The sequence below is a fragment of the Pteropus medius genome, unplaced genomic scaffold, assembly GCF_902729225.1.
Source record: "Pteropus medius unplaced genomic scaffold, Ma_sr-lr_union100, whole genome shotgun sequence".
Classification (NCBI taxonomy): Eukaryota; Metazoa; Chordata; class Mammalia; order Chiroptera; family Pteropodidae; genus Pteropus; species Pteropus medius.
Window position 1 is genome coordinate 6673757 of NW_024344253.1, and position 26166 is coordinate 6699922.

At 44.9% G+C, this 26166-nt stretch overlaps 4 protein-coding genes across 4 annotated transcripts; 3 read left to right on the forward strand and 1 right to left on the reverse strand.

Annotated features, from left to right (window-relative positions):
• The first annotated feature begins 5196 nt into the window (after nucleotides 1–5196).
• TM4SF5 (transmembrane 4 L six family member 5) lies at nucleotides 5197–10117 on the forward strand. The gene is given in 5 exon segments (XM_039869783.1): nucleotides 5197–5373; nucleotides 9111–9191; nucleotides 9559–9662; nucleotides 9664–9693; nucleotides 9925–10117. Coding segments are annotated over 5 exon segments (585 nt in total).
• Nucleotides 10118–11125: 1008 nt separating this feature from the next.
• On the reverse strand, nucleotides 11126–13172 carry VMO1 (vitelline membrane outer layer 1 homolog). The gene is made up of 3 exons (XM_039869623.1): nucleotides 11942–13172; nucleotides 11727–11833; nucleotides 11126–11497 (listed from the first exon to the last, which is right to left on the reverse strand). The coding sequence occupies exons 1-3, from the start codon at nucleotides 12122–12124 to the stop codon at nucleotides 11200–11202; spliced, it is 588 nt and encodes a 195-aa protein (XP_039725557.1). The 5' UTR covers nucleotides 12125–13172; the 3' UTR covers nucleotides 11126–11199.
• Nucleotides 13173–13803: 631 nt separating this feature from the next.
• Nucleotides 13804–15177, forward strand: GLTPD2 (glycolipid transfer protein domain containing 2). Its single transcript, XM_039869620.1, has 3 exons — nucleotides 13804–14086; nucleotides 14340–14506; nucleotides 14610–15177. The coding sequence occupies exons 1-3, from the start codon at nucleotides 13835–13837 to the stop codon at nucleotides 15145–15147; spliced, it is 957 nt and encodes a 318-aa protein (XP_039725554.1). The 5' UTR covers nucleotides 13804–13834; the 3' UTR covers nucleotides 15148–15177.
• Nucleotides 15178–19982: 4805 nt separating this feature from the next.
• On the forward strand, nucleotides 19983–21970 carry PSMB6 (proteasome 20S subunit beta 6). The gene is made up of 6 exons (XM_039869621.1): nucleotides 19983–20109; nucleotides 20523–20590; nucleotides 20920–21051; nucleotides 21154–21283; nucleotides 21483–21627; nucleotides 21754–21970. The coding sequence occupies exons 1-6, from the start codon at nucleotides 20008–20010 to the stop codon at nucleotides 21894–21896; spliced, it is 720 nt and encodes a 239-aa protein (XP_039725555.1). The 5' UTR covers nucleotides 19983–20007; the 3' UTR covers nucleotides 21897–21970.
• The last annotated feature ends 4196 nt before the right edge of the window (nucleotides 21971–26166 follow it).

Sequence of the window (26166 nt, forward strand, 5' to 3'; positions counted from 1 at the left end):
TTCCAATTTCCTCATCTGCAAAACAGGGATGATGATAATTGTTCCAATTCCTCATAGGTTTATTATGAGAATTGTGGGAGTTAATATATGTTAAATACTTAGCACCTGGCATATAGATTAGCCATTATTATTATTATGTCAGTCATTATTATTATTGTTGTTGTTACATTCTTCAGGCCCACTACTAACACTTGTAAGGCCCAGGACAGTAAAACAAATGAAGGCCCACATACCATAAATCTAAATATTTTAATAGATAAATCAAGCTATGCCCAAGGCCTGGCCCACGTTCACATCCTTAGCCTGCCTACTGCCTCATAATACAGAGGCTAGAGCCAAATTCTTCCCTGGACCAGGGCTGCCACCTGAAAGCCTGAGGGTTAGCCCTGAACGGCTGGGGTAAGGTGAGCAGATGCTGGCCAGACTCCTATATGGCTAATGAGACCCACCTGCAGACTCAGCCTCCCATCCACTTCAATTGGCACATCACTCTCTCATAATTCCTGTTTGCTCAGTCAGTAACTGAACTTTCAGAAACTTTCTACCAAGGTTGAAAGGGTGGAAAAGGGCTTTGTGTTTCAGTACTTATGATATTCAGAGGTTCCTACAGCCTTGCTACACATAGTGTAGTCCTTGGAACAAAAGCATCAGCAATTACCTGGGAGCATGTTAAAAATGCATCCTCTCTGTCCTGTCCCAGCCCTACTGAATTTGAATCGCATGTTAGCAAGATCCCCAGGAGATCTGTATGAAGGTAAAATTGAAGAAGCACTGAACTAAGTAGGGAGCCAGATAGGGGCCCCTCCCGCCCATGTCTCAGTGTGGTTCTGATTCTCTAACCACTGAATCTAGAATATCCACCACCCCAGTCACACTCTCTGTTACAGTACTCTGCTTATTTCCTTCATATAATTCAGCATAGTCTCTAATTTCTAGTGTATTGCCTGTCTCCCCAAAATATAATATAAACTACAGAGAGGAACTTTGTCAAGTATAGTACTATATCCACAGGGTCCAAAACTAGGCCTATACAGAGAGGGTACTCAATACTGAATTCACTGAATCTAAAATAATTTTAATTGTAACACACTATTATTTTATGTACCACTAAGAAAAAAAAGCTGCCAGTTAAATTACTACACGATGCTTTCTTAACATTTAAATTTTTTGTTTATGCTAATTAAAAGCTCTTTCAGACCCTTTTTAAAAAGTATTTCGGTGCATACATGAAAAGAAAATTGTAAGCAAAATAAATTGGTTATTAAAATATTCCTAAAGTTTCTTAGGGTCTGATTCTCCTGAATCTTTGCTATGACATTTTGTAGAGTTATCAATGTCTGTGTTTTCCCATACAGTACTGTCCTCTGTGCCATCAAGGGCACTGGTGACACAACATTTCTCAAGAGTGCACCACTACGGCCTCCAAGAATTTCTCTCAAACTCCTGGAGCTTTCTCATTTTACCAGATGGTATCAACAGAATTGATGCCATCACTCATGTCAGATATTGCCCCACTACTTTGTTTCCATGACTTTGTAAATACATCATTAGCTTTCTGTCTCCATTTTAAAACACAATGTAATTTTTTGGAGACTTTTTAAAATATTGAGTTATAACTGACACATAATATTGTATAGATTTTAAGTATACGATATAATGATTTGATATACATATATATTACAAAATGATTACCACAATAAGTTAACATCCATCATCTCACATAGTCACAACTTTTTTTTCTTGTGATAAGAATGTTTAAGATCTACTATCTTAGCTTGGGGACTTTTTTTAATAGGCTTTTTTTTTAGAGCAGTTTTAGGGTCACAGCAATATTGAATAGAAAGTACAGACAATTCCAGATCCTCACTGCCCACACACATGCACAGACTCCCCCACTATCAACATTCCCTACCAGAGTGGTACATTTGTTACAATCAATGAACATACATTGACATATCATTACCACCCAAAGTCCACAGTTTACATAGGGTTCACTTTTGGCATTGTACATTCTATGGGTTTTGACAAATGTATAATGACTCTGTGCTCTGCCTATTTATCCCTCCCCCTACCCCTAATCCCTGGCAATCGCTGACCTTTTTACTGTCCCCAGAGTCTTGCCTTCTCCAGAATGTCGTATAGTTAGAATCATATAGTCTGTAGCCTTTTCAGATGGGCTTCTTTGTATAGTAATATACATTTAAGTTTCCATTATGTCTTTTCATAAATCATTTCTTTTTAGTGTTGAATAATGTTTTACTGTCTAAAATAAGCTGTTCTGTATCACAGTTTATTTCTCCTTCATCTATTGAAGGACATCTTGATTGCTTCCAAGTTTTGGCAATCAAGAATAAAGCCGCTATAAACATCTGTGTGCAGGTTTTTGTGTGGATATAAGTTTTCAACTCATTCGAGTAAATACTTAGAAGCACAATTGCTACATCATTTGATAAGAGTATGTTTAGTTTTCTAAGAAACTATCAAACCTTCCAAAGTTGCTGTACCATTTTGCATTCCCACCGGCAATGAATGAGAGTCCTCATCTTCATCAGCATTTGATGTTGTCAGTGTTTTGGATTTTGGCCATTCTAATAGATGTCTAGTGGTATCTCATTGTTGTAGGGAAACCTGCATTTCCCTGATGACATATGATGTTGAGCCTCTTTTCAGATGCTTATTTGCCAACTGTATATCTTCTTCAGACAGGTGTTTATTCAGGTCTTTCACTCAATATTTTAATTGAGTTGTTCTTTTTTCTTATTGTTGAGTTTTAAGAGTTATTTGTGTGTTTTGAGTAACAATCCTTTATCAGATACATCTTTTGAAAATATTTTCTCCCAGTCTGTGGCTTGTCTTCTCATTCTTTTGACAGTGTCTTTCACAGAGCAGTTTTTAACTTTAATGAAGTCCAGCTAATCACTTATTTCTTTCATAGATCACGCTTGAAAGTTAGTTCTACCTTGGGACGTTATGATTACTTGAACCAATAAATCCTCTTTTTTTTTCAGTAGAGTTGGGTTTCCCTGACATATTTCCTAATATATTTCCTTAAAAAGGATTCTGGGCATGGCAGGCAAAAAATGATTGACATATTTACTACTGTTAATATAATTTTTAAAATTTACATAGGATTTTCTATCTAACAAGCACTAAAGCAATACATCTTTCCTAACAAGCACTAAAGCAATACATCTTTAGGGGAGGATGAGTTCTCAGTTGACCCTGAGATCTCTGGCCTTGCAACAAGCATGTTTACAGAAGCAGAAAAGAGCTGACTAGCAATGTTGGCCAATTAAGAGGGAAATTCCTCTTCATTCCCCCCATTTTCATGCCCTTTAAATTTTTTTATAGGGCATCAACCTCTTAACATTCCTGGGCTAGAGGCTGGTACTTCTACAGCAACCTGACCTTTTATTATCTTCCCTTCCACTGTTTTAATTGCTGGTCCTTTTTTCCAATCTTTTAGTTTTTTTCCTGTGAACTCAAGAATTTTCTCAAGTTTGTCCTCTGTATCCCTCATTCACTTTGTCTCAGCTTCAGTTCTGTTTTTCACTGCTTCTGATGTAGATTTTAATTCTTTGTGTATTTTGAGTTTCTGTGTAATTCTCCCTTTTCTCATCCAAATACATGCTGGCACCTTTTCATCTCAACCTTTTCTTTAAGTACTCTGCTCCTACTTCCAAAAGAGTTCTAGTGAAACCTTCCTGAAAATTCTCTTCAAATTCTACAGTAAATATTTTTCAAGAGTTCTAAGGTTCAAAGTATTTCCTTGTTTCAGGTATCCTCTGATTCAAGAGGTAAATTCTTCATAGATTTTTCTCAATCCAGTTCCTCTGTCTCATAAATAGTAGGAATTCCTCTAAGATTCTGGCATTCATTTTGAGGGGTAAGTCTTCTCCATTTTCCATGTCTGTGCAGTGATTTGAGTGGGCTGCTGTGACAAGTTACATCAGAGGCCAGTGGCTGGATACCACTTCCTATGAGACAATTTCATTGCGTGACCTTTGAAATACTGCAGCACTTCCTGCCACCCTCATCTCTTCCATGGCACTACCACATCCTACTTGGGCCTTCATCTTTTTTGCCCCCGAGGCCCATATCTGGGTCTCATGCATACAACTTTGAATCTCCACAGTCCCCAGAGCAAGGTCCTATCCACAGCAAGGGCTTAATGAATTAATCTCTATATCAAAAAAGACTCTTCACGTTGTAGTTGACAGAAACACAACTCAGACTGGTTCGCATGATCAAAACTATCCAAGGGATAATCAGGCTTCAGGCATAGCTGGATCTGCACGTTCAGATGATGTCGTCTAGACTCAGTGTCTCTCTATCCTTTGATTGTTCTTTCCTCTGGATTGACTTTGCTCTCCAACAGGCAGTATGTCACCAGCAACTTCAGCACCACAAAAAAACTGAACTTCTTTGACCTCAGATTGCTAACAACAAAAAACAGAAATTGATTCTCATAGGATTGGTTTGGATCATGTGGTCACTGCTGAGTCAAACAGTGAGGCCAGGAAATGGAATGCTCTAATCAATCAGGCTTTAATCGAGAGACCACCCTGAGAGACAAGTAGTGGCCTCAATAGGAGGAGGGTTTGATAAACAAATATGGAGAATAAATGAAAGAACAATGAATGTCCACTATCATCTTCTTAGTTTCTTTCCAGAGGAACCTTCCCTATAGAACTAATAGAAATGATGAGGCCACTACATATCTGCTTAGTGCATCCTAGTTTACAAAGTATTTCTCACATTGTCTCATTTAATCCACACAGCCAGCCTATGAACTAAGTGGCACTATACCCTTGATAAAGAGGAGGCACCTGAGACTTAAGAGACATTAAAGGGCTTGACTAATTCACAAAGCAGGTAAGGAGCCAATGGAGGGGCTGTGGAGAGGCGGGTGCATAAAGAGGAAGAATACACTGACCCCAGGCAACTTCCTCTGTGTTAATCTCCTCCACCTCCTCCACCACATCTTCCCCTTTGCATCACAGGCAGCAGCCCCTCCACCTCTACCTCCTCTTTGCCTGTGTCTCCTGCCTCTCTTCCTTATCATCAGATCTTGCCAGTCCAGTTTCTGCCGCACCTCTTCCCTGACCTTTGTTCCTTGCTCACGTTTGTTTTCCTCTGGACCTAGAAACCTCGGACTCACTTCACTCACTGTCCGTCCTTCCCAAAGGCCTCTCTATGTGCACGGGAAAGTGTGCCCGCTTCGTGGGGCTCTCCCTCATCCCCCTCTCCCTGGTCTGCATCATGGCCAATGTCCTCCTGCTGGTGCCTAATGGGGAGACCACCTGAACCAATTATGACCATCTCAGCCTGCAAGTCTGGTTCATGGCTGGCTTCATCGGAGGAGGCCTGATGGTGAGAAGGCTGCCAAAGGAGCACAGGCCAGAGTTCTGGGTGCCAGTCTATGGGGTTCCAAAGAGGAGGGAGAGGGAGAGAGAGAGAAAAGGACAGCTGCCTGGGAAGGGATAGCAGTGGCACAGTGGGGATCTGGACCCTCCCAAACGCTAAGCACAGTGTAGAGCTCCTGGTGGAGCCCTGGGGGGTCCTAAGCTGAATGTCTGAGGGGAACAAGAAGGAAGGGAGCCTCACTGCTCTAAGCAGTTTCCCTTCTGAGAAGGGACTATGTGTGCCCTTCCCCATCCCCACTGCTGAGCAGAAGCTGGGAACACCTCACTATAAGAGTTGAGGCAGAAGGAGCAGCTGGATGTGTGGGAAGTTATCAGGGCAAGGTAATAATGGGTATGGGGGGTGGGGTGCAGTGAGAATGTCTGGAGCCAGGGATCAGCCATTGTCACAGATCAGCCATTCCATCTCTCAGCTTGGTGTCACCCTCCCCAGCCTCCAGGTCTCTTCACTCTCGGCCCACATTTCTGGGTGCCCCCTCTGTGCTTGGGGCTAAGGATAAACTCAGAACCTAGGTACAGTGGAGAAGGTGCCCCCACATCTTCCTGGAAACTAGAATCTGTCAGAAAAAGTGGAGGAAGGAGAGACACAGATTTCCTGGACTTCCTCGCCCCCATCCTCCTACTCCTCCCCCATTTAGAGAAAGGTCAAGGTAGTTTAACATCTTCATAGAATGAAGGTCAAGGTAGTTTAACATCTTCATAGAATGAAGACAAAAGATCTACCCAGCATAGTTCCACACTCTCAGGATAGCTGACTGATGAAATTCTCCAGGAGAGGTCTCCTCTTCATCTCTTTCATAGGTCCCACCTCTCCTTTATCCAACAATCCCTTCTTTCCCTCTGGGGTCTTTTCTCCTACTCCCCCTCCCACATGAATCCATAGCTGTTGGACTCTACTTCGTCTCTCTAACTTCTACTCTCTCTGCAATGTCACACTCCTCCCAGGCCTACACACTCACCCAGTGTCACATCTTGCCCTTCTCCAGCCTAAATCACCCCCACCTTCGCACGATCTAACCAGCCTGCTTCAGGGGAGATCCCCAAGGATGCCCTCCCAACATGCTCATTCCCAACTGTCTTCTCACTTCCATGCCCTGAGCCACTCTTGAGAAGGCGTTCTCAAATGTATTCACATGATCTGTGCTATGCCAAGGGACACAAGCAAGGTCTCAGCTCTCCCTGAAGCTGGTGTTCCCACTAGGGACACAGTCAGTATCAAAGAAACAAGACTTGTAAACAAAGGAGGACATATGCCCAGATCCTTAGTATACAGCTTAGTGAATTTTTACTAAGTGAACACACCCACATACTCAGCACCCAGATCAAGCTACAAGTCATTACCAGAATCACAGATGTGCCTCCCACCAGGCACTACCTGCCACCAACAAGGTCCCCACTACCCTGACATCTACCCTCATGGATTAGTTCTGCCTGTTTGCCACTTTATATAAATGGGATCCTACAGTATGGACACTTTTGTGTCTGGCTTCTTGAGTTCAATATTATGTTCGTGAGGTTCATCCATATTATTACATGTGATTGTAGTTTATTACTTTCTATGCATTCCATTGTGTGACTATACCACAATTTATTATTAAAACACTCTACTGTTGATGAATATCTGGATATTTCCCAACTTCGATTTATTACAAATAATACTGCCATAAACATTCCTATAAATGTCTTTATGTGAATATATGTTTACATTTCTATTGGAGATACACCTAGGAGTAAAACTGCTGGTTTTTAAGGTGTACAAATATACAGTGCTACTAGACAATACCAAAGAGTTTTCTGAAGCTCTTATACCAATCTCATTCCCATTAGCAAAGTATGAAGAGTTCTAGTTGCTCCATACCCTATGGGATTTACAAAGATCCCTCTGGCTACTATACGAAGAATAGATGGTAGAAGGTCAGCATTGGACATAGAAAGACCGGAATGAGGTCACTACAGTTGTTTAGGACAGATGATAGTAGCTTGGACTAGGCCAGTGGCCATAGGAATGAAGAAAAGTAAGCAGATTTGAGCTATAAACTCAGTGTTTCCTACTACTGTTTACAATTATCCTTCTCTTTTCATTGAAATGATAAAGAGCGAGATAGAGAAGCTCAGATAACAAAAGGAAACAAACAGTTTGACTTAAAAAGTAAAAAATATCAAATACACAGGTCATTCAAAATCGCTAAATCCAAAAGTCAATTCTAGGTGCCTTTTGATCCAAGAGCTTTCTAGTAAGCCACCTAACCAGAGAGACTAAGCCAGAGGGTCAGAACTGGTCCTAGATCTGGCCCATGAGATATGAAAAAGGGGAATGTGTCTGATAGAAAGTTCATTAAATCTACAGGTTTTTTCCATGAGGTTGCTGTGGGTGATATAAAAAACTAAAACTCTCAGCCCTGCCCTGGAGAACAAAATGTTGCTCTGTGCGGTGGCAAAGGTCAAGACTGCTGTGGAATTCTAGAGATGGGAGATAAGCAAAGAACCTGACCTCGAGCAACAAAGATAAAGCTGGAGTCAAAGGGCAAGAGCCTCCTCGAATGCCTTGCCAGAGTTGAGTCTAGATGGGCTACTCTTTGAGGAGACCCTAAAGGATATGAGCAGACAAAAGACTCATCGAAAATTAAATTTAATCTGGGTGCTGGCATGTAAAATGAAGTGTGGGGTGGCCTGGGGCAAGATATAGGGAATCCAGTAGGGAGGCTGAGAACATCATCTTCATGGGAAGCAATTACAATTACGGATTGACTGTAGAAGAAAAAGGACTGACAGGTTCAATAGCTGTTGAAGGAAAAGTCAACAGGACTTGAGGTCTGGCTGGGTGTGGAGGATTCGAGTTTTACAGCCTGGGTGACCTGGAGGATATCTCCACTGATAGAGAAAAGAAAGTCAAAGAAAAATGAATTTGAAGAATAAATTGTGAGGTGAGCTGGCTGAATTTGAGCTAAAACCAAGACATTCAAGTCAACATATCCTTCGGGCAGATAGATCTGAATCTGGAGGCATGATTTAGGAGCAGCTGATGCCCTAGGAGAGGATGAACTTTGTGAAGAAGGCCACAGGGATAAAAAAAAAAAAAAAAAGGACTGGTACTGTATCTTGGGGATTCTCACACTCAGAGCCTCCAATAACATTCTCCTCCACCCTCTACCATGATCCCAGACACTCCAACACCGCTATCATTTCCCCTCCACTGCTGAGGGAATTTATAGTTACTGAGCATTTACTTTGAGCCAATCTTGATATCAAGTCAACCTATTATTTCATTAAATCATGAGAACAGCCTATGAGGTAGATATTGCAAACCCGTTTTACAGAGGACAAAACTGAGGCCAATAGAAATCAATTAATCGAGTGTGAAGTGAGCACAGGGTTGGCACTAAATCCAGGCCTCCTGACTGTCATTCAGTTGGGCACCTACCATGCACCAAGATTTATAGGGAATATAATGATATTAGGCTCTATCTTCCTGGAGGGTACAATCTGGATAGCGATAAGTTGGTTACATAAATAATGATAAATTAAGATAGAGCCTGACAATGTTCCAAGAAAAGTAACGATAAGGTTTCCCTTCAGTCCAAAGGACTGAGGACATTACAGTCATGTTCCAGAAGGAGGAAGCACTGACATGCCTAAAGCCTTGAGGATCTGTGGGGACTCACTATCACACTGACTCTTGTTCCATAGATATTGTGTCCAGGAATTGCAGCCGTTCGGGCAGGCAGCAAGGGCTGTTGCGGTATATGCTGCTGTGGAAATCGTTGTAGGGTAAGATCCAAATAAAGGCGGAATTCAGGATGGGTTTTTGAACAGGTCTTCGAAGAGCCAACCTAAAGCCACGGCCTCCTCCACAGAATTTAGCTACACAAGCACCTCTACAGAGTTCAAGATTCACCTCATCCGCTCATCCGAACTCTCGGTGGGCCTGACTAGTGGGGACTAAAACCCCCATGAATCTCCACAGATGCTGGCTCTTAGTTAGGGTTAGCTTAATTCCAAGCAGCAGGGTTTGACAGGAAATGTATTTTTAACTGGACTCAAGAAGAGCGTAGTAATGGGGGGTGGGGGGCTAGCTGCAGCCTGCTAACGCATGGGAAGGGTGCCCTTACTCACCGTTACTCCACTCTGTATCCAGATGCTGCGCTCGATCTTCTCTTGGGCTTTTGGGTTGTTTGGTGCCATCTACTGCCTCTCGGTATCTGGAACCGGTCTCTGAATTGGACCCAAATGTTTAATGAACAAAGTGGGACTACCACTTCAAAGAGACCTCGTAAGGCTTATTAGCCTGTATTCACGCCCTCCTCACCCCATTCTGTGAGTCTCCCCACTTTTCCCACGTGGGCCCGGAAACCAGGGCAAGACTTGTCTTTGAGAGGGCTTCCTCCACGTGGGCCAAACGAGCCCCTTGCAAATTCCCCTCAGCACATGCCAGGGACAGGGAACCAGGAGGAAGGATCTCCCTCTGACCTCCTTCTCTCACATGAGCCTGCCGCCCCCACAGAGGCTCTTACTTGCTCAACCAAACCCACTGGAATTTGTGCGTGGAGCCACCTGGTGTGGTCTTCTGGAATGTGACGCTCTTCTCGCTGCTGGTGGCCACCTCGTGCCTGGAGATCCTGCTGCGTGGGGTGCAGGTGATGAACGCAACCATTGGTATCTTCTGTGGCGATTGCAGGAAGAAGGAGGTAGGATGACGTGGAGCAGAGCTTTAGAGGGAAACTTCTTGCTTCCCAGCTGCGTCCTTACGTTCTCTCTTCCACAGCACACCTCTCACTGAGGTTCCACTGACTGCTTTGCTCGCTTCTGGACACCCGCTTGGCCCGCCCCAGCCCTGGAATGAATTGTTTTGAGCTCTCATGAGCATCTCAGATTGTGCCCTATGCAAGGAGGCCTCCACATATGCCCGGGCTTGGGGCTCTCCTGCTTGTGGCCCCTGCACTCTGCTTGCTGTTTTCTTATCAGTTATTGAGCTATTGTGCACTGGAAATACAGTAGTTAACAAGACAGGCGAATTCTGTGCCCTCAAAGAATTTAATATTCCAGGGGTGGAAGATGGCCAATTTTTAAGAGAGGCAATAGATCACTTCAATAGGTGATATGCACTTTTAAAAAAATGCGTTTATAATGGGATACATATTGACTGATGTAGGGACTTTTGAAAATAAGAAAAAGTCCACGAAAGTGAAATTGGAGCTGAAATCTGGTGCATGGGACTAATCGTCTGGATAACTAGGGTTTTCCAGGCAGAGAGAACAGGAAGGACAAAGATCCTAAGCAGGAATCAGTATGTAGAAAAGCCACTGTTTGAGCTTTGTAGTGTGTGCGTGTGGAGGGGAGGGGGGGAGTATGGAAAAGACACATTAGCCAGTTAAGCTCTAGAAAATAAAGCCTGAAAGCATTATAATGACACCTCTCAATTGGGTAGAAGTTTCTTAATCTGAGGTCACTGGTGGTTCAGAAAAGAAACAACCTGGGCTCTTAATGGGGACAATGTGTCTGCAGACACCCTCAGAAAGCCAAGGACTTCAACTTGCACGCAAAATTGTGTTCAAGTGCGTTTTTCTGGACTATAGGTCAGGAACTTTCAGTAGCCTGCCATGGACTCCTGAGGCCAAACCTGAATTTCAGCTTGGCCCAATGCTAAATTAGGAGGAAGACAAGGAAATGCAATTTCCTACCACTAAAACAAGTGAGACCAAAGCCAAGACAAGAGAAGCTTTATTAGCTGGATGTGGGACAAACCAGAGGTGGAGCCAGGGAGAGAGCAGTGAAGGTGTCAACTTCGGCAGCAGAAAAAACGCAGGTCATTAACCGCGGTGTCGTCACGGAGGCCTCTAGGCTGCTCAATCTTAATCTGCAAGCCGCAAATGCCTTTAGGACATGGTTCACTCCAGTTTCCAAAGTCTCCCCAGGCCAGGCCAGGCCCCTCCAGCTCTGTGCTGTCCGAACAGCGGAAGCGCACGTTGTTCGCAGCTGTATTGTCCCCAGGGATAACAGGTGCCTCCACGCGAAGCGAGAAAGCCACGAGGAAGCTGCCAAAGGGACACCACAACGGCTCGCTCCACGCTCCCCACCTGTGAGAGAAGGAGAGACGCACCGGCTTTGCGGTTACCCCCTACCCCACCTTGGGATTCTCATCCAGGTGCTACACGACCCCGGTGGGTTGGGTCTAGTCGCCAAGGTGCGGAGATAAGGTCTTCCACCTACTTCCCAGATCTAAATTGACCCACAGCTCCGGAGGAACCTTCCAGCTGGGGTAAGGAGCATACCCCACGCTAGAGGATGCTTGCCCTTGCCCCCTACCTTCCAGACTGGGACTCCACTACGTGCAACGCATTCCCGCGCGTGCAGTGCAGCCGGACCCCGTTCATTGCCGTGTCATCGCCAGGAATGCCTTGGGGGGGCTCCACCTGGTTGGCGAGGAAAGGAGTGGTAAGGAAGAGTCAGAAGACTACCATCCTCTGTTCTGGGGGTTCATGTATCTCCATCCCCTTTGAGACCTAGGTCTGAACCCTCACCTTGAGCGAGAACCCGCTGGCGAAGAATCCGTCAGGACACATCTCGGGCCAGGCCCAGTCACCCCAGGGACCCCCGTTGGTCACCTCGATGACTGACGTGTAGCCGCTCGACCCATCTGCTTGTGCATGTCCTAAGCACATCGCCCACAGCAGCAGCAGGTTGGCTCCCACTCCCTGCTCCATCCTGCAGCCTTTGTGAGCCCGGGATTCTTTCTTAATAAGATTTATATAACTGCCCCTAGGAGGGCTCCGATTGCGGAAGGACCAGCTAGATTAAGTGACACCAAAAACTAATCCGCTCCCAGAACCCTGCGGACCAGATTTTCTAGTCTAGAAGACAGAGGCTCCTAGTGTCAAAGGAGGAGGGGCTGCGGGATCAGACAAATTGAAATCACCACCACCTACTGAATGTTTACTGTAGGCTAAGAATTGTGGTTAGCGGTTTTTTGCAGGCGTGTTTTAATTAATCCTCACAACTTTAGAGCTGGGAATTACCCTTCCAATTCTGAAGATGAGGTAACTGGGGCTTAGAAATGGCAAGCGATTAAGGTCACAGTCAGCAAGCCAAGAAATATTGCAACATTGGGAAATGGGGAGTCCAAGGCTAGAGATGGAAGTGATGGCTCCAGAATCCCACTGGACAGGATTGGTCAGATGTAAACTCAGGAGTGACCTCCATGATGTGGGAGGGGATCAGAGTGAGAGATAAGGCTAGAATTCATGAACTGTGGGATCTAGGAAAGGTCTTCTTAGTGATTGGAGCCCTGACTCCTTGAGAATATGGTATACTCCTCCTCACCACCAAAGAAAATATACACAGAGATAGGAAAATTCTATTGTTTATGGACATGGGACTAAGAACAGGAGATGCTGTTTCTCTCATTGCATCCTATATCCTTTCCCTGAATGCTCTCCCCCATGACCACTAGGTGGACTCCTAATTTGCAAAACCTGGCTCAAATTTGTCATGGGAGCACCACCTCTGATTTGCCTGTCCCTCATACACATTCCTTTGTTTATTCAATATGTACTTATTTAGCAATAATGTATTTTGGCCCAGCACTATTCTAAGTGCTGTAAATAGAACAGTAACTAAGGAAAACAAGGATCCTGTCTTCATCAGAGCTAACATTCCAATGGGGGAAAAAGATGACAAATTATCCAATGGACCTTGAGCTCTATGAAGACACTTTTGTCTTCTTGAGACCTAACACAGAGCCTGGCATGTGGAAATAGTTAATAAAGTTTGGTTTGATGAATAATTGAAGAATCAACTTGGAGTTTAAAAAATTAAACCACAAAAATGTAAAAGGATAAAATCTAAAGTATATAATCAGGAGGCCATGCATCCAGACTAAGACAAGGTTCCCTGGAGATAGTCTAGAGAATTTAGAAGTGGATGTTCCAGGGTCCCCAGTACTCCACGTTTGAACTTAATAGGTTAAGATTTATGGAGCAATTGTGGTAAGCTTTTCTATTTACAGTGTTTGCAAATACATTATCATTTAATCCTTGCAAAGTACCTATTCTCAATTTACAGTAGAGGGAACTCAAGCTCAGAGTTAACTTACGGCCCACACTGTTGCTCAGTGGGGTAGCTGGTTCTGACACCAGCCTCTCTTCCCAATACCCAGGCTGCCTTTTACTACAACTTGGCCTTACAGGGATGGTAATGCAGAGATGTATCATTGCTATGGAACCTCCCAAATCCTCTTGATCCAGTTTCTCATACTAGGATGCTGCCCTTGGGGGCAAAGGGCACAGGGGAAGGGGATTTAGGTTAATTATTAACCCTTGCACCTCAGGGCACTGCGGGCTTCTCTCCCCTCCTGGAGGCGGAGGGACAAGGACTGGCTAGAGACTGTTGAGGGGTCGGTGATCCCAGCAGCAGCCATGGGGGTCGCGCTGCCTCCACGGGTCCCGCGGCGCTGGTTCCGCCATGCAATTCCTCTCGCCGTCTTCCTGCTGTTGCTTTATTTTTTCTGTGCTTGGAGCCTACGTGAGTGGCCTCATCTGCTCTGGGAGGAACCCAAGAATCCAGATCCTTGGGACCTAAGCCCCCTCTTGAAGCCCTCCACAGGCGCCCGCTCAGGCTGCCAATCTGGAGCACAGTCCTGCATTTCCAAGGGACCGCCACCTCTACAGGTATGCTTGGGTCAGGGCTGGGACCAGGAGCTCCAGGTGGGACCCTGAAGAGAGGGAAGTGGAGCCAGGCTGAGGCTCTGGTGAAGGGTAGGTCCTCCTTCCTGTATGCCCCCTCCCACCAGAAGCTGACAGTACAGCAGGAGGGGCACCTCAGGAATAATTTGGTCAGAGCCCGACTGGGCTGCTTGGCGAAGGAGGCCCAGTAAGCTAAGGGTTCTGCTCCCGCTCCCTTCCCTTATATCTACCCTCCTAGACCCAGCAACAGTCGAGACCCCCAGAAGCCCCGCAGCTGGAAAAGCCTCAGTGTCTGGGCCCCCGGGGGATGCTGAGCCGCATGACGAGGACGTTCCGCGACAGTCTGAACACCGAAGGAGATGTGGAGTTATCACAGTACCTGGCAGGATGGAGAGAGCTAATTAGGTGAGTGGTCTCCCTCCCCTAATCCAGTCCACGCCTCGTATGGCTCCATTGCTCTGTCTCTCTTTCTTGAACCATCCCACTCTTCCCACCACCAACCACACAGGTTCCTGACTCCTCTCGGCTCCATCTTCGCCTTCGCCACAGGCGAGGCCTTCAACAAAGTGACAGCCCTTGAGGCTCGGGTGCACGGCCCAGATGCTGTACACTACAAGACGCTAGCAGGCATGGTGGAGTGGGAGCGGCGGGCAGGACTGCTGGAGCTGCCGGGGATCGCCCCTCGAAACTACGCCACGTCCTCGGGCTCACGAACGATGCTTTTGCTGCACCGTGCGCTACACTGGTCCCAGCTCTGCCTCCACCGGGTGGCGACCGAGATGCTTGAAGGCCCGGACGCCGGCGAGCAGTGCAACGACGCCTACAGCAAGGCCCTTGCTCCGCACCACTCCTGGCTGGTCCGTCAAGCCGTCCGCCTCGCCTTCCTCTCCTTCCCAGGTCGCGGCCGCTTGCTCAAGCTGGCGTGTCCGGGAACCAGAGAGGCGGAGGCAAGGGCCACGCTTGCCCGGGCCGCGGGCACCCTGGAGGATGTCTACAACCAGACCCAGGGCTTGCTGGCACAGCGCGGCCTGCTCCAGCTGGCCTGAGGCCGGCGGCGGCAGGGATCCGCTAGGAACCGAGCGCACTGGCGTGGGGTCAGGATAGAGCCCTCGGTGCTCGCTTCCGGAGCCAGGGGGCGTGACGCCCGCTCTCCCGCCTCTTTGGTAACATCACTGTCCAGGAGGCCCGCCCCTAGCGGCAGGGTTGTTTAGCTCCTCCCTCTACTCGCAGTCTCCGGAAGAAGTCAGGAGCTGTGGAAAGTAAAAAGTATTCTTTGGTAGCCGTAGGTTTAGAGCGTTTTGTGTGACGTCGGCAAGTGCTTAGGAGAAATAGAAAAAAATGGATGTGGGAAGATGTGTCATCCCTGTTCCCGGCAGCCAAGAAACTCACGCTTCCCGACTATCTCAACCACTCCTATAGTTTCCGTTGCCAATTACATGCTAAGTCTCTACTTCAGACCTGTCCCCTGAGCTCCAGCCCCCACAAAGCCACTAATTTCCTGGACACCTCCACAGACACCGGAAATTCAACACATCTAACTCGGATCCAATAGCCTCTTCCCAAAACTTCACCTCTTCTTGTGTTCCCTGTCTATGAATATATGGCATTCAAGCCTAAAACCTGTGTGCATCATGTCTCACACCAAGCAGGCGCTCAGTTCAATAATGCATGTTTATGAAATGACTCCTTGGCTGCTCCCACAATGATAGTGAACATAACAGAGCTTGGCCATTTCATACACTGGTAACTCCCAAGTTATAATTCCAACCCACTTTTCCCTGGACTCCAGAATGTTAACTATACACCTTCTTATTCAACATCTCCACTTGGATTTCAACTAGCCATAGCAAATTTAACATGCCCCAAACGGAGCTTCTAATATTCTCCCCTCCCAAATATTCCATTCATAGTCTACTATCTCAATAAATGACAACTCCATTCTTCCAGGTCCTTAAGCCAAAAACTTGACTCTTTTGTTTCTCTTTCATCATATCCACATCCAATCTGTCAGATTCTGATCATTTCCTACTCTCTCCACTGCTACCATACTCGTCAAGCCGACTTTATCACCTCGATTATTGCAATAGCCTCCTAATTGTCTCTCTGTCCCATACTTAGCCTCCCTATAGTGTATGTTCAATAGAGCAGCCAAAATAATCCTTTAAAATGTATTTCATATGGCACTTCCCTGCTTAAAACCTTCAAAAGGCTTCCTATTGCACTCAAATGAAAAAAAAAATTTAATTTAAGCAGGAAATTTTCTGGCTCATGTTTTCAGTTGATAACAATGAAAAGCTTTGTATAGGTCCTATCTGATCTGACTCTTCATGCACCAGCCAAATTGACCTCCTCGATATTCATTGAACATGTCAGATTTGATCCTGCCTCAGGACCTTTCCTTTTGCTCTCTCTCTGTCCAGAATGTTTTTTCCCCAAAAAGACAAATTACTTCTCTCCTTACTTCTTTCTGGTCTTTATTCACTGGTATTCCTCAGTGAGATCTTTCCTGATTATTCTAAAATTTCAACACACACACATGCACAAGCATACATGCACACACACGTCCTATCTCCTTTTTCTTCTTATGATTCCCTCTATAACATACTATATATATGTATTATTTGTTTTGTTTTGTTGTCTCCCCCAATAGATATGAGCTCCATGGGACTAGAAATTTCTATTTTGTTCCCTGAGAGACCTTCAGTGCCTCAAAGAGGGCCTGGTACTGAAGAGAAAATTTCAGGATTTTCATTAAAAGCGAATCAGCTTTTTTGTTCTGCTTCTGTAAATGTCCTTGCTGCATGCAGGAGCTCACTGCAGAGCTCTTTTGTACCTTGTTCTATTTGCCTTTTGCTCAATAAATGAAACTGTACTGTTTGTACCCCTAGCAGGTCCCGCTTTCTGTAACAATTTGTATCTGTCAGCAGCCCATGACAGCTCCCACCCTTACCAATGTTACTGCTTGTAGTCTTCATGGAAGCCCCCTTCATTTGTAATGGTTTGAGTTCAAACTGACCAATTAGCTTGTGTAAAAATTCTGGTATATAGGCGATGTTGCAACTGAGCCCACTGCCCAGATCTTCAGAGCACTAGCTCCTCTGGAACTGCGCATGATAAACCTGAGCTCCTCTTTCTCTCCGAGCTACTGCTTGGTGTTTCTTTGGACTGGTTTGGAATTTTTCCACAACAGTACCTAGTAGGCATTCAATAGCTTTTTGTTGAATGAATGTATGAACACTAAAAATAATTCAGATGACTAGAGCCAAGAGTATCAAAAAGAAAAGAAGGAGGTGGCACGATAATGTAAATATACTTAATGCTATTAAATTGTATATCCAAAATGGTTAAAATGCTGAATCTTATGTTATTTATATTTACTACAATACAAATTTAAAAAGTAAAGAGGAGATGTGATTCTGGACAGGTTGGAAGGAACAAGTTCATGAAGGGCCTTATAAACTGTGTTACAGAGATGGAACTTTATCACAAGTATTAATTTTAAGCAGGGGATTGTCTGGATCATAGTTTCAATTCAAAAAAATCAGCTCCACACAGTAACAGGAGTGTTCCACATAATAACAGCAAAATACACATTCTTCTCAAGTGCACATGTTACATTCTCTGGATAGACCATATGTCAGGCCACCAAAAAAGTCTCAATAAATTTAAAAAGACTGAAGCCACAAAATATTCTCCAACTAAAATGGAATGAAATTAGAAATCAATAGCAGGGAAGAATTTGAGAAATTCACAAATATGTGGACATTAAATAACGGTCCTAAACAACCAATGGGTCAAAGGAGAACTCACGGGGAAAATATTTTGAGGTTAGTGAAAATGAAAACAAAACATACCAAAACTTAGGGATGCAGCATAAGTAGTGCTTAGGGGTAAATTTAGCTGTAAATGCCTATATTAAAAAGGAAGAAAGATCTCAAATCAATAGCTTAAACTTCCATCTGAGAAACTAGAAAATCAAATAAAACCTAAAGAAAAGTAGAAGGAAGGAAATAATAAAGATCAGAATGTAAATAAATGAAATAGAAAATAGAAAAACAATAGAGAGAATCAACTAAAACAAAAGTTGTTTTTTTAAAAAAAAATCAAGAAAACTGACATACCTTTAGCCAGCCTAACCAAGAAAAAAAGAGAGAAGACTCAAATTACTAAAATCAAGAATGAAAGAATAACATTACTACTGATCTTACAGGAAAAAAAAAAGGAATTACAAAGGAATACTGTAAACAATTGCAAGTCAACAAATTAGATAACCTGAAACAAATTCCTAGAAAGACATAAACTACCAAAACTGACTCAAGAATACATAAAAAAATCTGACTAGACCTATAACAAAGAGATCAAGTTAGTAATCAAGGAAACGTCCCATAAAGAAAAGCCCAGGACTCAATATTTTCACTGAAGAATTACACTGAATGTTTAAAATTAATGCCAATCCTTCACAAGCACTTACAAAAATAGAAGAGGAAGGAATACTTCTCTACTCGTTTTATGAGGCCAGTATTACCCTAATATCAAAGATATAAAAAATAAATAAATAAATAAATAAACTGCAGACCAATATATTGTATGAATATATTGTATGAATATATTGTATGAATAATCTTCAATATATTGTATGAATAAATAAATAAATAAACTGCAGACCAATATATTGTATGAATATATTGTATGAATATATTGTATGAATAATCTTCAATGAAATACTAGCAAACCACATATAAAAAGTATTATACACCATGGTCAATTGATTTTCTGCAAGAGTGCCAGGACCATTCAAAGGGGAAAGAATAGTCTTTTCAACAAATAGTTCTGGAACAAATGGATATATTTATGCAAAAGAATGAATTGGGGCCCTACTTCACATCATATACAAAAATTAACTCAAAATAAATCATAGACCTAAAAATATAAGAATTAAAACTATAAAACTCTAGAAGAAAATATAGATGTAAATCTGTGGCCTTGGATTAGGCAACAGTTTCATAGATATCAAAAGCACAAGCAACCAAAGGAAAAAACAGGACTTCACCAAAGTTTAAAACTTTTGTGTTTCAAAGGACACCAACAAAGAATGTGAAAAGATAATCCATAAAACAGGAGAAAGTATTTGCAAATCATATATCTGATAAAGGTCCAATATCTGAAATATAAAAAAGAACTCTTAAGAACTTAACAATAAAAAGATAGCCCAATTTAAAAATGGGCAAAGGACTTCAACAGACATTTCCCCAGAAAAGATACACAAATGGTCAACTAGCATATGAAAAGAGGCTCAACATCACTAATCATTAGGAAATGCAAATAACAAACAAAACTCAAGATATCAATTCACACTCACCAGGATGGCTAAAATAAAAAACGTACAGTAACTATTAGTGAGGATATAGAGAAACTGGAACCTTCATACACTGGTGGGGATGTAAAATGAGGCAGTTGTTGTAGCAAACCTCTATCAGTTCCTCAAAATGTTACACTGTTACTACATAACCCAGCAATTCTACTCCTAGTACCGTATATACTCCTAGGTACATAATATACCTAAGAGAAATAAAGACATACTGTGATCACTGTAAGTCAGAGGCCCAAGTCTGTCTTAAAGTCTGTGAATTGCAACTCCGATCAGATATATCAGTCCTGCGCAATTCGATAGGAAACGTAGCCCTTAAACACTGTTTTGGGGGTATTTTTATTTGCCTGTTTGCCTCTTTGCCGGCCACGCTGCCATACAGCACTCACTGTCGCAAAACAAACTTCCTTGTACATATCTTTTTCCCTTCTGCCGTCAACTGTGTCCTAGCTCGTCCCAAGAAAGCCTCCGAGCACGACTAAAGAGAGTGACAGGGCGCTTTACGACAGTTGCTTTTTGGCAGTGCCAGAGGAGGAAGATGGCGACCACCTTAGTATCTCCTAGAGGAGCGGAGCCAGTACCTTCCTGGGGGCCAGAGGCCATTACCCCTGACTGGGAAAACCGTGAAGTCTCCACAGGGGTGAGGAAGGACTCGGGCTTAAGGAGATGTGCACAAGGCTTGATGCGATGGAAGGATAAAGCCTGAACGGGTTGGGAATATTGGGGGCGAGAGGTGGTCTATGATGTGCTAGAGGCAAGGGGAGAGGTATGAGGATGTGGCGTGGTACTTTCGTGGTGAGAGGCGGAAGGAAGATTGAAGCGTGGAATTTCAGAATTTTGCGAGACGCAGACTTAACGCTCGGATGGGCCTTTGGGGATTAGAGGATTGGAATTCTGGTATTCTGCGGGGCGTTGAGGCCCCTGTGAGATTTGACAGTGGGTTAGTGGTGCACGACTTTTGTACTCTAGGGACTAGATAGAGGGATCATTAAGGTTTGTGTGTGCTGTAGAATGTGGACAGGCCCAGACTCACCCTTTTCTTGTTTTTCCCAGACCACTATCATGGCAGTGCAATTTGACGGAGGCGTGGTTCTGGGGGCTGACTCCCGAACAACCACTGGGTGAGCTCAGGACAGATATGTGAAAGGTCTTCCCATCTTTCTCTTCCTTCCTTGCTTTCCAGCCCATCCTTATCCTCCACAGACCGCTGTGGAAGGGAAGTTTCTCCCCTCCGTGGAGCTAAGGATTTGTTCCAGCTTCTACTACTTCTCAATTCCCCTCACCCTTAGGTGAAACTCTTGCAAAAGTCTGTTCTCCAGCCTGCTTCAATTGGATGAGGACTAATAGGGAATAGTGCAGTTCTTATTCCTGAGTCCTGAGGGAGTGGATAATAATGGGATGGAGATGGGAGACAAGTAGGTGCATCCCTCACTATTTTGCCGTTCTGCAGGTCCTACATCGCTAATCGAGTGACTGACAAGCTGACCCCTATTCATGATCGTATTTTCTGCTGCCGCTCAGGCTCCGCAGCTGATACCCAGGCAGTAGCTGATGCTGTTACCTATCAGCTTGGTTTCCACAGGTGCTTGTGGGCAGGGAGAAACAAGTTTCTGAAGGGAGTTGGGACCTGAAAAGCCAAACAGCCTGACTCCTAGCCTTCCCTGTGACTCCCCTCACCCTCTAGCATTGAACTGAATGAGCCTCCACTGGTACACACAGCAGCCAGCCTCTTTAAGGAGATGTGTTACCGATACCGGGAAGACCTGATGGCAGGGATCATCATTGCAGGCTGGGACCCCCAAGAAGGAGGGCAGGTCAGATATCCCCCACCCTTCCCCCCAGAGCACTGGAGCCATGCCTTTGATCTTCTCCCCCACCCAGGTATTTTGTCTTTCCAGTCTCTGCCTCACTTACTATTAACTCTTCCTAGATCAATCCCACAATGGACAGGTGAAAGTACATGTGTCGTGGGGAAGGTACAATTGATGATTCTTCTCCTTCTCCATCTGGCAGGTGTACTCAGTGCCCATGGGGGGTATGATGGTAAGGCAGTCCTTTGCCATCGGAGGCTCCGGGAGCTCCTATATCTATGGCTATGTCGATGCTACCTACCGGGAAGGCATGACTAAGGAAGAGTGTCTACAGTTCACTGCCAATGGTGAGAACTTGGGCTTCTGGGCCTACGAGCTTCAACCCCCATACCCAAGCCAGGCCAACTTTCATCATTACTTGCAGTGATCCCAGCATCTGACTCCGAACCCCAACTTTCTTCTTTTATCCTCAGCTCTCGCTCTGGCCATGGAGCGGGACGGCTCCAGTGGAGGGGTGATCCGGCTGGCAGCCATTGCAGAATCGGGTGTAGAGCGGCAGGTTCTTTTGGGAGACCAGATCCCCAAATTCACCATTGCCACTTTACCACCTCTCTGAATCCTAGGATTCTAGGATACAATAAGAGACATCTCATAATGATGCAAAATTCAATAAACAGTTTGTCAAAGAGTCTATTTGTTTTGGATTCTTTTTATGACTTCAAGCCTGAAATTGTCTGGTCTACTGCTGTTCGTACATACCACTGCCCTGAGCTCAGAGGGGATTGAAGAGAAACTTTTACAAGGGTGGTTTTCAAACCTTTTTCTCCAGGTCACCTTCTCCCACACTTCCTTTCTTTCATAGGGATCCTCAACCCCCAGGCCGCAGACCGGTACTGGTCCGTGACCTGTTAGGAACCAGGTGGCACAGCAGGAGGTGAGTGGTGGGCCCACAAGCAAAGCTTCACCTCTGTATTGCAGCCGCTCCCCAGTGCTAGCGTCACTGCCTCAGCTCCACCTCAGATCATCAGGCATTAGATTCCCATAGGAGCACTGGTCACTACTGCCAAAAAGGTTGGAGACCACTGCTCTACCACCAGAGTGTGTTTTATATAGGGATTACCAACAAATTATCCTTTCCCCACCTTCATTCAAGCCTTAGGTAGAGCTCAGAATTCTGACTGAGACAGATCACTTCTTAGCCTGTCATCATGGGTGGCTACTGGCCCTAAGGCCAGAAGAGCTTCAGATCTCCTCTGACCTAGGCTCATGGTCCCCTCTCTCTGCACTTACCTCTGTCATCTCATCTTGTCAGGAGCAGCAGTGTGACTTCCTTGGCTTTTGGGAGAAAGGTGAACCTTGTTCACAAATGGAGTGTAAAATGGGTGTTGGGTTGGAGAGAGCAGCCACTAGGAATGCTGTGGGCCAGCTCTGGAAGCCACCATTCCCATGGGGAGTATAGTAAGCCAGTCTTCAGCCCCTTGAATGGGAGGCAAAGAGTGGACTCTGGCCCCTACAAGGCTGTCCCCACTCAAGTCGGACATAAATGAGCTTGGTGCTCATTGACAGTGACCAATATTCTCAATCTTGCCCCAATCTCAGCCCCCACCCCCCTTGCCCCTGCCATGGATCAGGTAACTATAAGCCATATTTGAAAACCTTGTTCTAGAATATAATCCTGCCCATGAGGGTTTCGGAGGGTACAAGTAAGGCTTCCTAAGGAGGTAGGGATGGGGGAGGGTCCTGGATTAAGTGAAGAAGAGCAAAGGAGGATCTCTGTCCCCAAACCTGTACCTCAAAATAACCAATAGATTTTCCTGCAAAACCTGTTCTCCCAGTCTTCTCTTATCTCAAAGCATCTTTGATTCCTCTCTGCCTTGCACTCCACATTCAGTCCAACAGTAAGTCCTAAAAACTCCAAAAGTATATCTAGAATCCATCTACCTCTCACTATCTCCAAAGCACTGTCTTGAGCCAAGCCACCATCTTCTCTTGCCTAGAGAATGGCACACCCCATGTTACTTGGCCTTACAGCTTCTATGCTTTACTTACAATCTTTCCCCATACAGCAACCAAAGTGATCTTGTAATGTGAGATCATGTCATTTCCCTGCTTAACATTCCTCAGTGCCCTATTCCATCTAGAATAATATTTTAGCCCCTTACCATGGCTTAGAAGACCCAACAGTTTCCCTCAGTCTTCACACTCAAGTCACTGGTTTTTTTTTCTGTTTCCTAGAACCTAAGGGATTTTGCACTTAACACTTGCTGTTTTTTTCAGCCTGGGACTGTTCTTCTCTGATTTAAAAAATATACTATTAGAACAGTTTTAGATTCTCAACAAAATTGAGTGGAAAGTACAGAGGTTTCCCTGTATGTCCCTCTGCCACCACATATGCATAGCCTCTCCCACTATCAACATCCTGCACCAGTGCGGTACATTTGTTAGAACCAGTAAACATTGACACATCATTCAGGTCTCAGGTCAATGTCACCTCATTAGGCCTTTCCTAACCACCTGAAATTTCGCATTACCATGTTTAATTTTCTTCATAGCAGCACTTAATTGCTATTTCATATTATCATGCTTATTTGTTTATTTACTGTCTACCACCTCTACTAGAAAGTAAGGTCAGTGAGAAGAGAGAATTCTTTCTGCTTGGTTCACTGATATATCCTCAATACCTGGATATATTTATTGAATGACTATGCTCCCTAGCCATATCTGCTGTCCCGCCTGGCCCCCAACCTCTCCAGACTGCTCTCACCACACTCAACTCTGAAGCTTGATTTCAGCAAACTTCCAGCTGGCCACACCTGATCTCTGCATTAGATTAGCTGCATCATATTCACCACTCCTATGTCCTCACTCCCACCAAGTGCTACACTTCCCACCTCAGCCGCATAACCCAGCCTAGTGCTTTGGCCCCATTTACTCTCCCACCTCAACACACAAGCATACACACACAACACTTGGCAACTCTGAATATATTTAATGAGAAGGTCATGAGGGACTTGGGGGAGCCAGAAACGGGTCACTGAGAAGTGGGGGGAAAGGAATTTTGCCAAGGCTTCCTGGAAGTTCAGCCCCTGGTTGTACCCTTCAAATGGTGGAGTCATTGGCCGATGCTATGTCATGCAGCTGGTGGCGGAAGGAGAGTCGGGCTTTTCTGCTGAAGTAGGCACCAGACTCTTGGGAGGGTATCCCTCCCTCAGCCACAATGGGGGCTATAACTGGGCTGGGATCTGGATCTGGAGGGGCAGCTGGATCCAGACCTAAAAGGGAGATCAGAGGAAGAAGAAGGGAGTTGTGGATCTGAGTTCCCCATCCCTCCCCCAAAAGCTCCCATCACCCCCCACCCCCCTTAGAGAGGTCAGGGAAGACACCTGGAGGTCTTGGGAGGGGTGAATGTTAGTGGCATCAGCAGAGAGAGGGACAGGGGATGTTGAGAGAGCAGGGCTGGCTTCACTGGCCTTCGACCTATACAGTTGCACCCAGCCCCATACTCAGAAGGGCCCTCATGCTGGGTGTAATGCTCTGTTGTCACTGTCTTGAAATTCTTAATCATTTTTTATCAAGGAATCTCATTTCTTCATGTTCCGTTAGACCTTGCAAAGTATTTAGCTAGCTCTGTGGGGAAGCAATAGATCTATCTACCTCCCACCCAAGCAGACAGACTATCCTTTTCCCTTCCCTGGTTTAAGAATTTACCTTTCTTCCAGCGAAATTTATCTGTCTGCCTGACAGCCTGCCTTTATCCTCAGTCTACCCCCATACCTGCTCCTCTTTCAGTCCCCCGCTGTCTCCGGCACCCACACCATGGGAAACACCATGCCCCCTTGAGACCCATCTCAACAATGAAGGAAACCAGGGTGCTGGGAATGGGCAGGAGGGCCCCAGGAGGAGGGGTGTGGTTTCCAAGCCCCCCCACTGTGGGCAAAACTACCACTTAGCCTCAGACCGCCTGGTGATTATAGGCGCCAGGGGATGGAAGGGGGAGAAGAGGGAGGAGGGAAGAGGTGGAGGTTTACCCCACTTAACACCTATCCTTTTGTGCATCCCTTCATTTGGAGGCTCTCTTGATCCTCATGGAGAAGCAGAAGGAGACTGGAATGGGTGGCATGGCAGATGCAGAGGTGCTGGGACATACAGGTGCAGTGAAAATTCAGTACAGCAAGGCCGGACAACATGGTGCCAGCCTGGACACTTCTGGGAATTCATCTGTATTTTAGAATGAAAATTTAGAATTTCTAAGTTGTAAAATTTTAAAAATAGTCTATTATTTTAGAACAGGAAACTTGGTCTGGTGACTCTCGTCCCCTTTTATGAAGATAGTTGTGATTGATAATGCTGTGCTAGGTAGAGTCTAAGGACTTTTACATGTTTAGCTCATCTAATTTAATGATATCGATGATCCTTTGAGGCAAGTGTTATTACTATCCCGATTTCACAGATGAGGAATTGGAGGCCCTGAGACATTAGGTAACTTGCCCAAGGTCACACAGGCAGTTACCATCAGACCAGGAACTCTCACCGCCACTCCCATCAGTCTGACTTGAGAGTCCACTCTGTTTGCCACCACACTGAGCTTCCCTAGCATGTTCCTGGCAGGCACTGATGCCCTCAGCCAGGTCTGGGGCAGGGGGTGGCCAGAGTCTGGGCTGGAAGCCTTAGGTCCAGGGCACTCTAGCCAAGGATTCTAAATGCCCTCTAGTAGAGCTGTGCAAATGCTATATTATTCCCTAAGGGTGCCATAATGCGGGTGGGAAAGGTTAGGATATACTGCTGACGATATTGCCTGATTTAGAAATGTTTTTTGCTTTTTTGTTTTGTTTTGTTTTTATTTTTATTTTTTAATTTTTAATTAAGTTTTTTGGGGTAACATTGAT

Coding starts and splice junctions, on each gene's coding strand:
- VMO1 (XM_039869623.1), bottom strand. CDS start 12,124: ATGGAGCAGGGAGTGGGAGCCAACCTGCTGCTGCTGTGGGCGATGTGC. Junction 11,834..11,941: donor CCAGCGGGTTCTCGCTCAAG/GTGAGGGTTCAG, acceptor CTCGCCAACCAG/GTGGAGCCCCCCCAAGGCAT. Junction 11,498..11,726: donor GTGGAGTCCCAGTCTGGAAG/GTAGGGGGCAAG, acceptor CTTCTCTCACAG/GTGGGGAGCGTGGAGCGAGC.
- GLTPD2 (XM_039869620.1), top strand. CDS start 13,835: ATGGGGGTCGCGCTGCCTCCACGGGTCCCGCGGCGCTGGTTCCGCCAT. Junction 14,087..14,339: donor AGGGACCGCCACCTCTACAG/GTATGCTTGGGT, acceptor CTACCCTCCTAG/ACCCAGCAACAGTCGAGACC. Junction 14,507..14,609: donor GGATGGAGAGAGCTAATTAG/GTGAGTGGTCTC, acceptor CCAACCACACAG/GTTCCTGACTCCTCTCGGCT.
- PSMB6 (XM_039869621.1), top strand. CDS start 20,008: ATGGCGACCACCTTAGTATCTCCTAGAGGAGCGGAGCCAGTACCTTCC. Junction 20,110..20,522: donor ACCGTGAAGTCTCCACAGGG/GTGAGGAAGGAC, acceptor TGTTTTTCCCAG/ACCACTATCATGGCAGTGCA. Junction 21,628..21,753: donor TCTACAGTTCACTGCCAATG/GTGAGAACTTGG, acceptor TTTTATCCTCAG/CTCTCGCTCTGGCCATGGAG.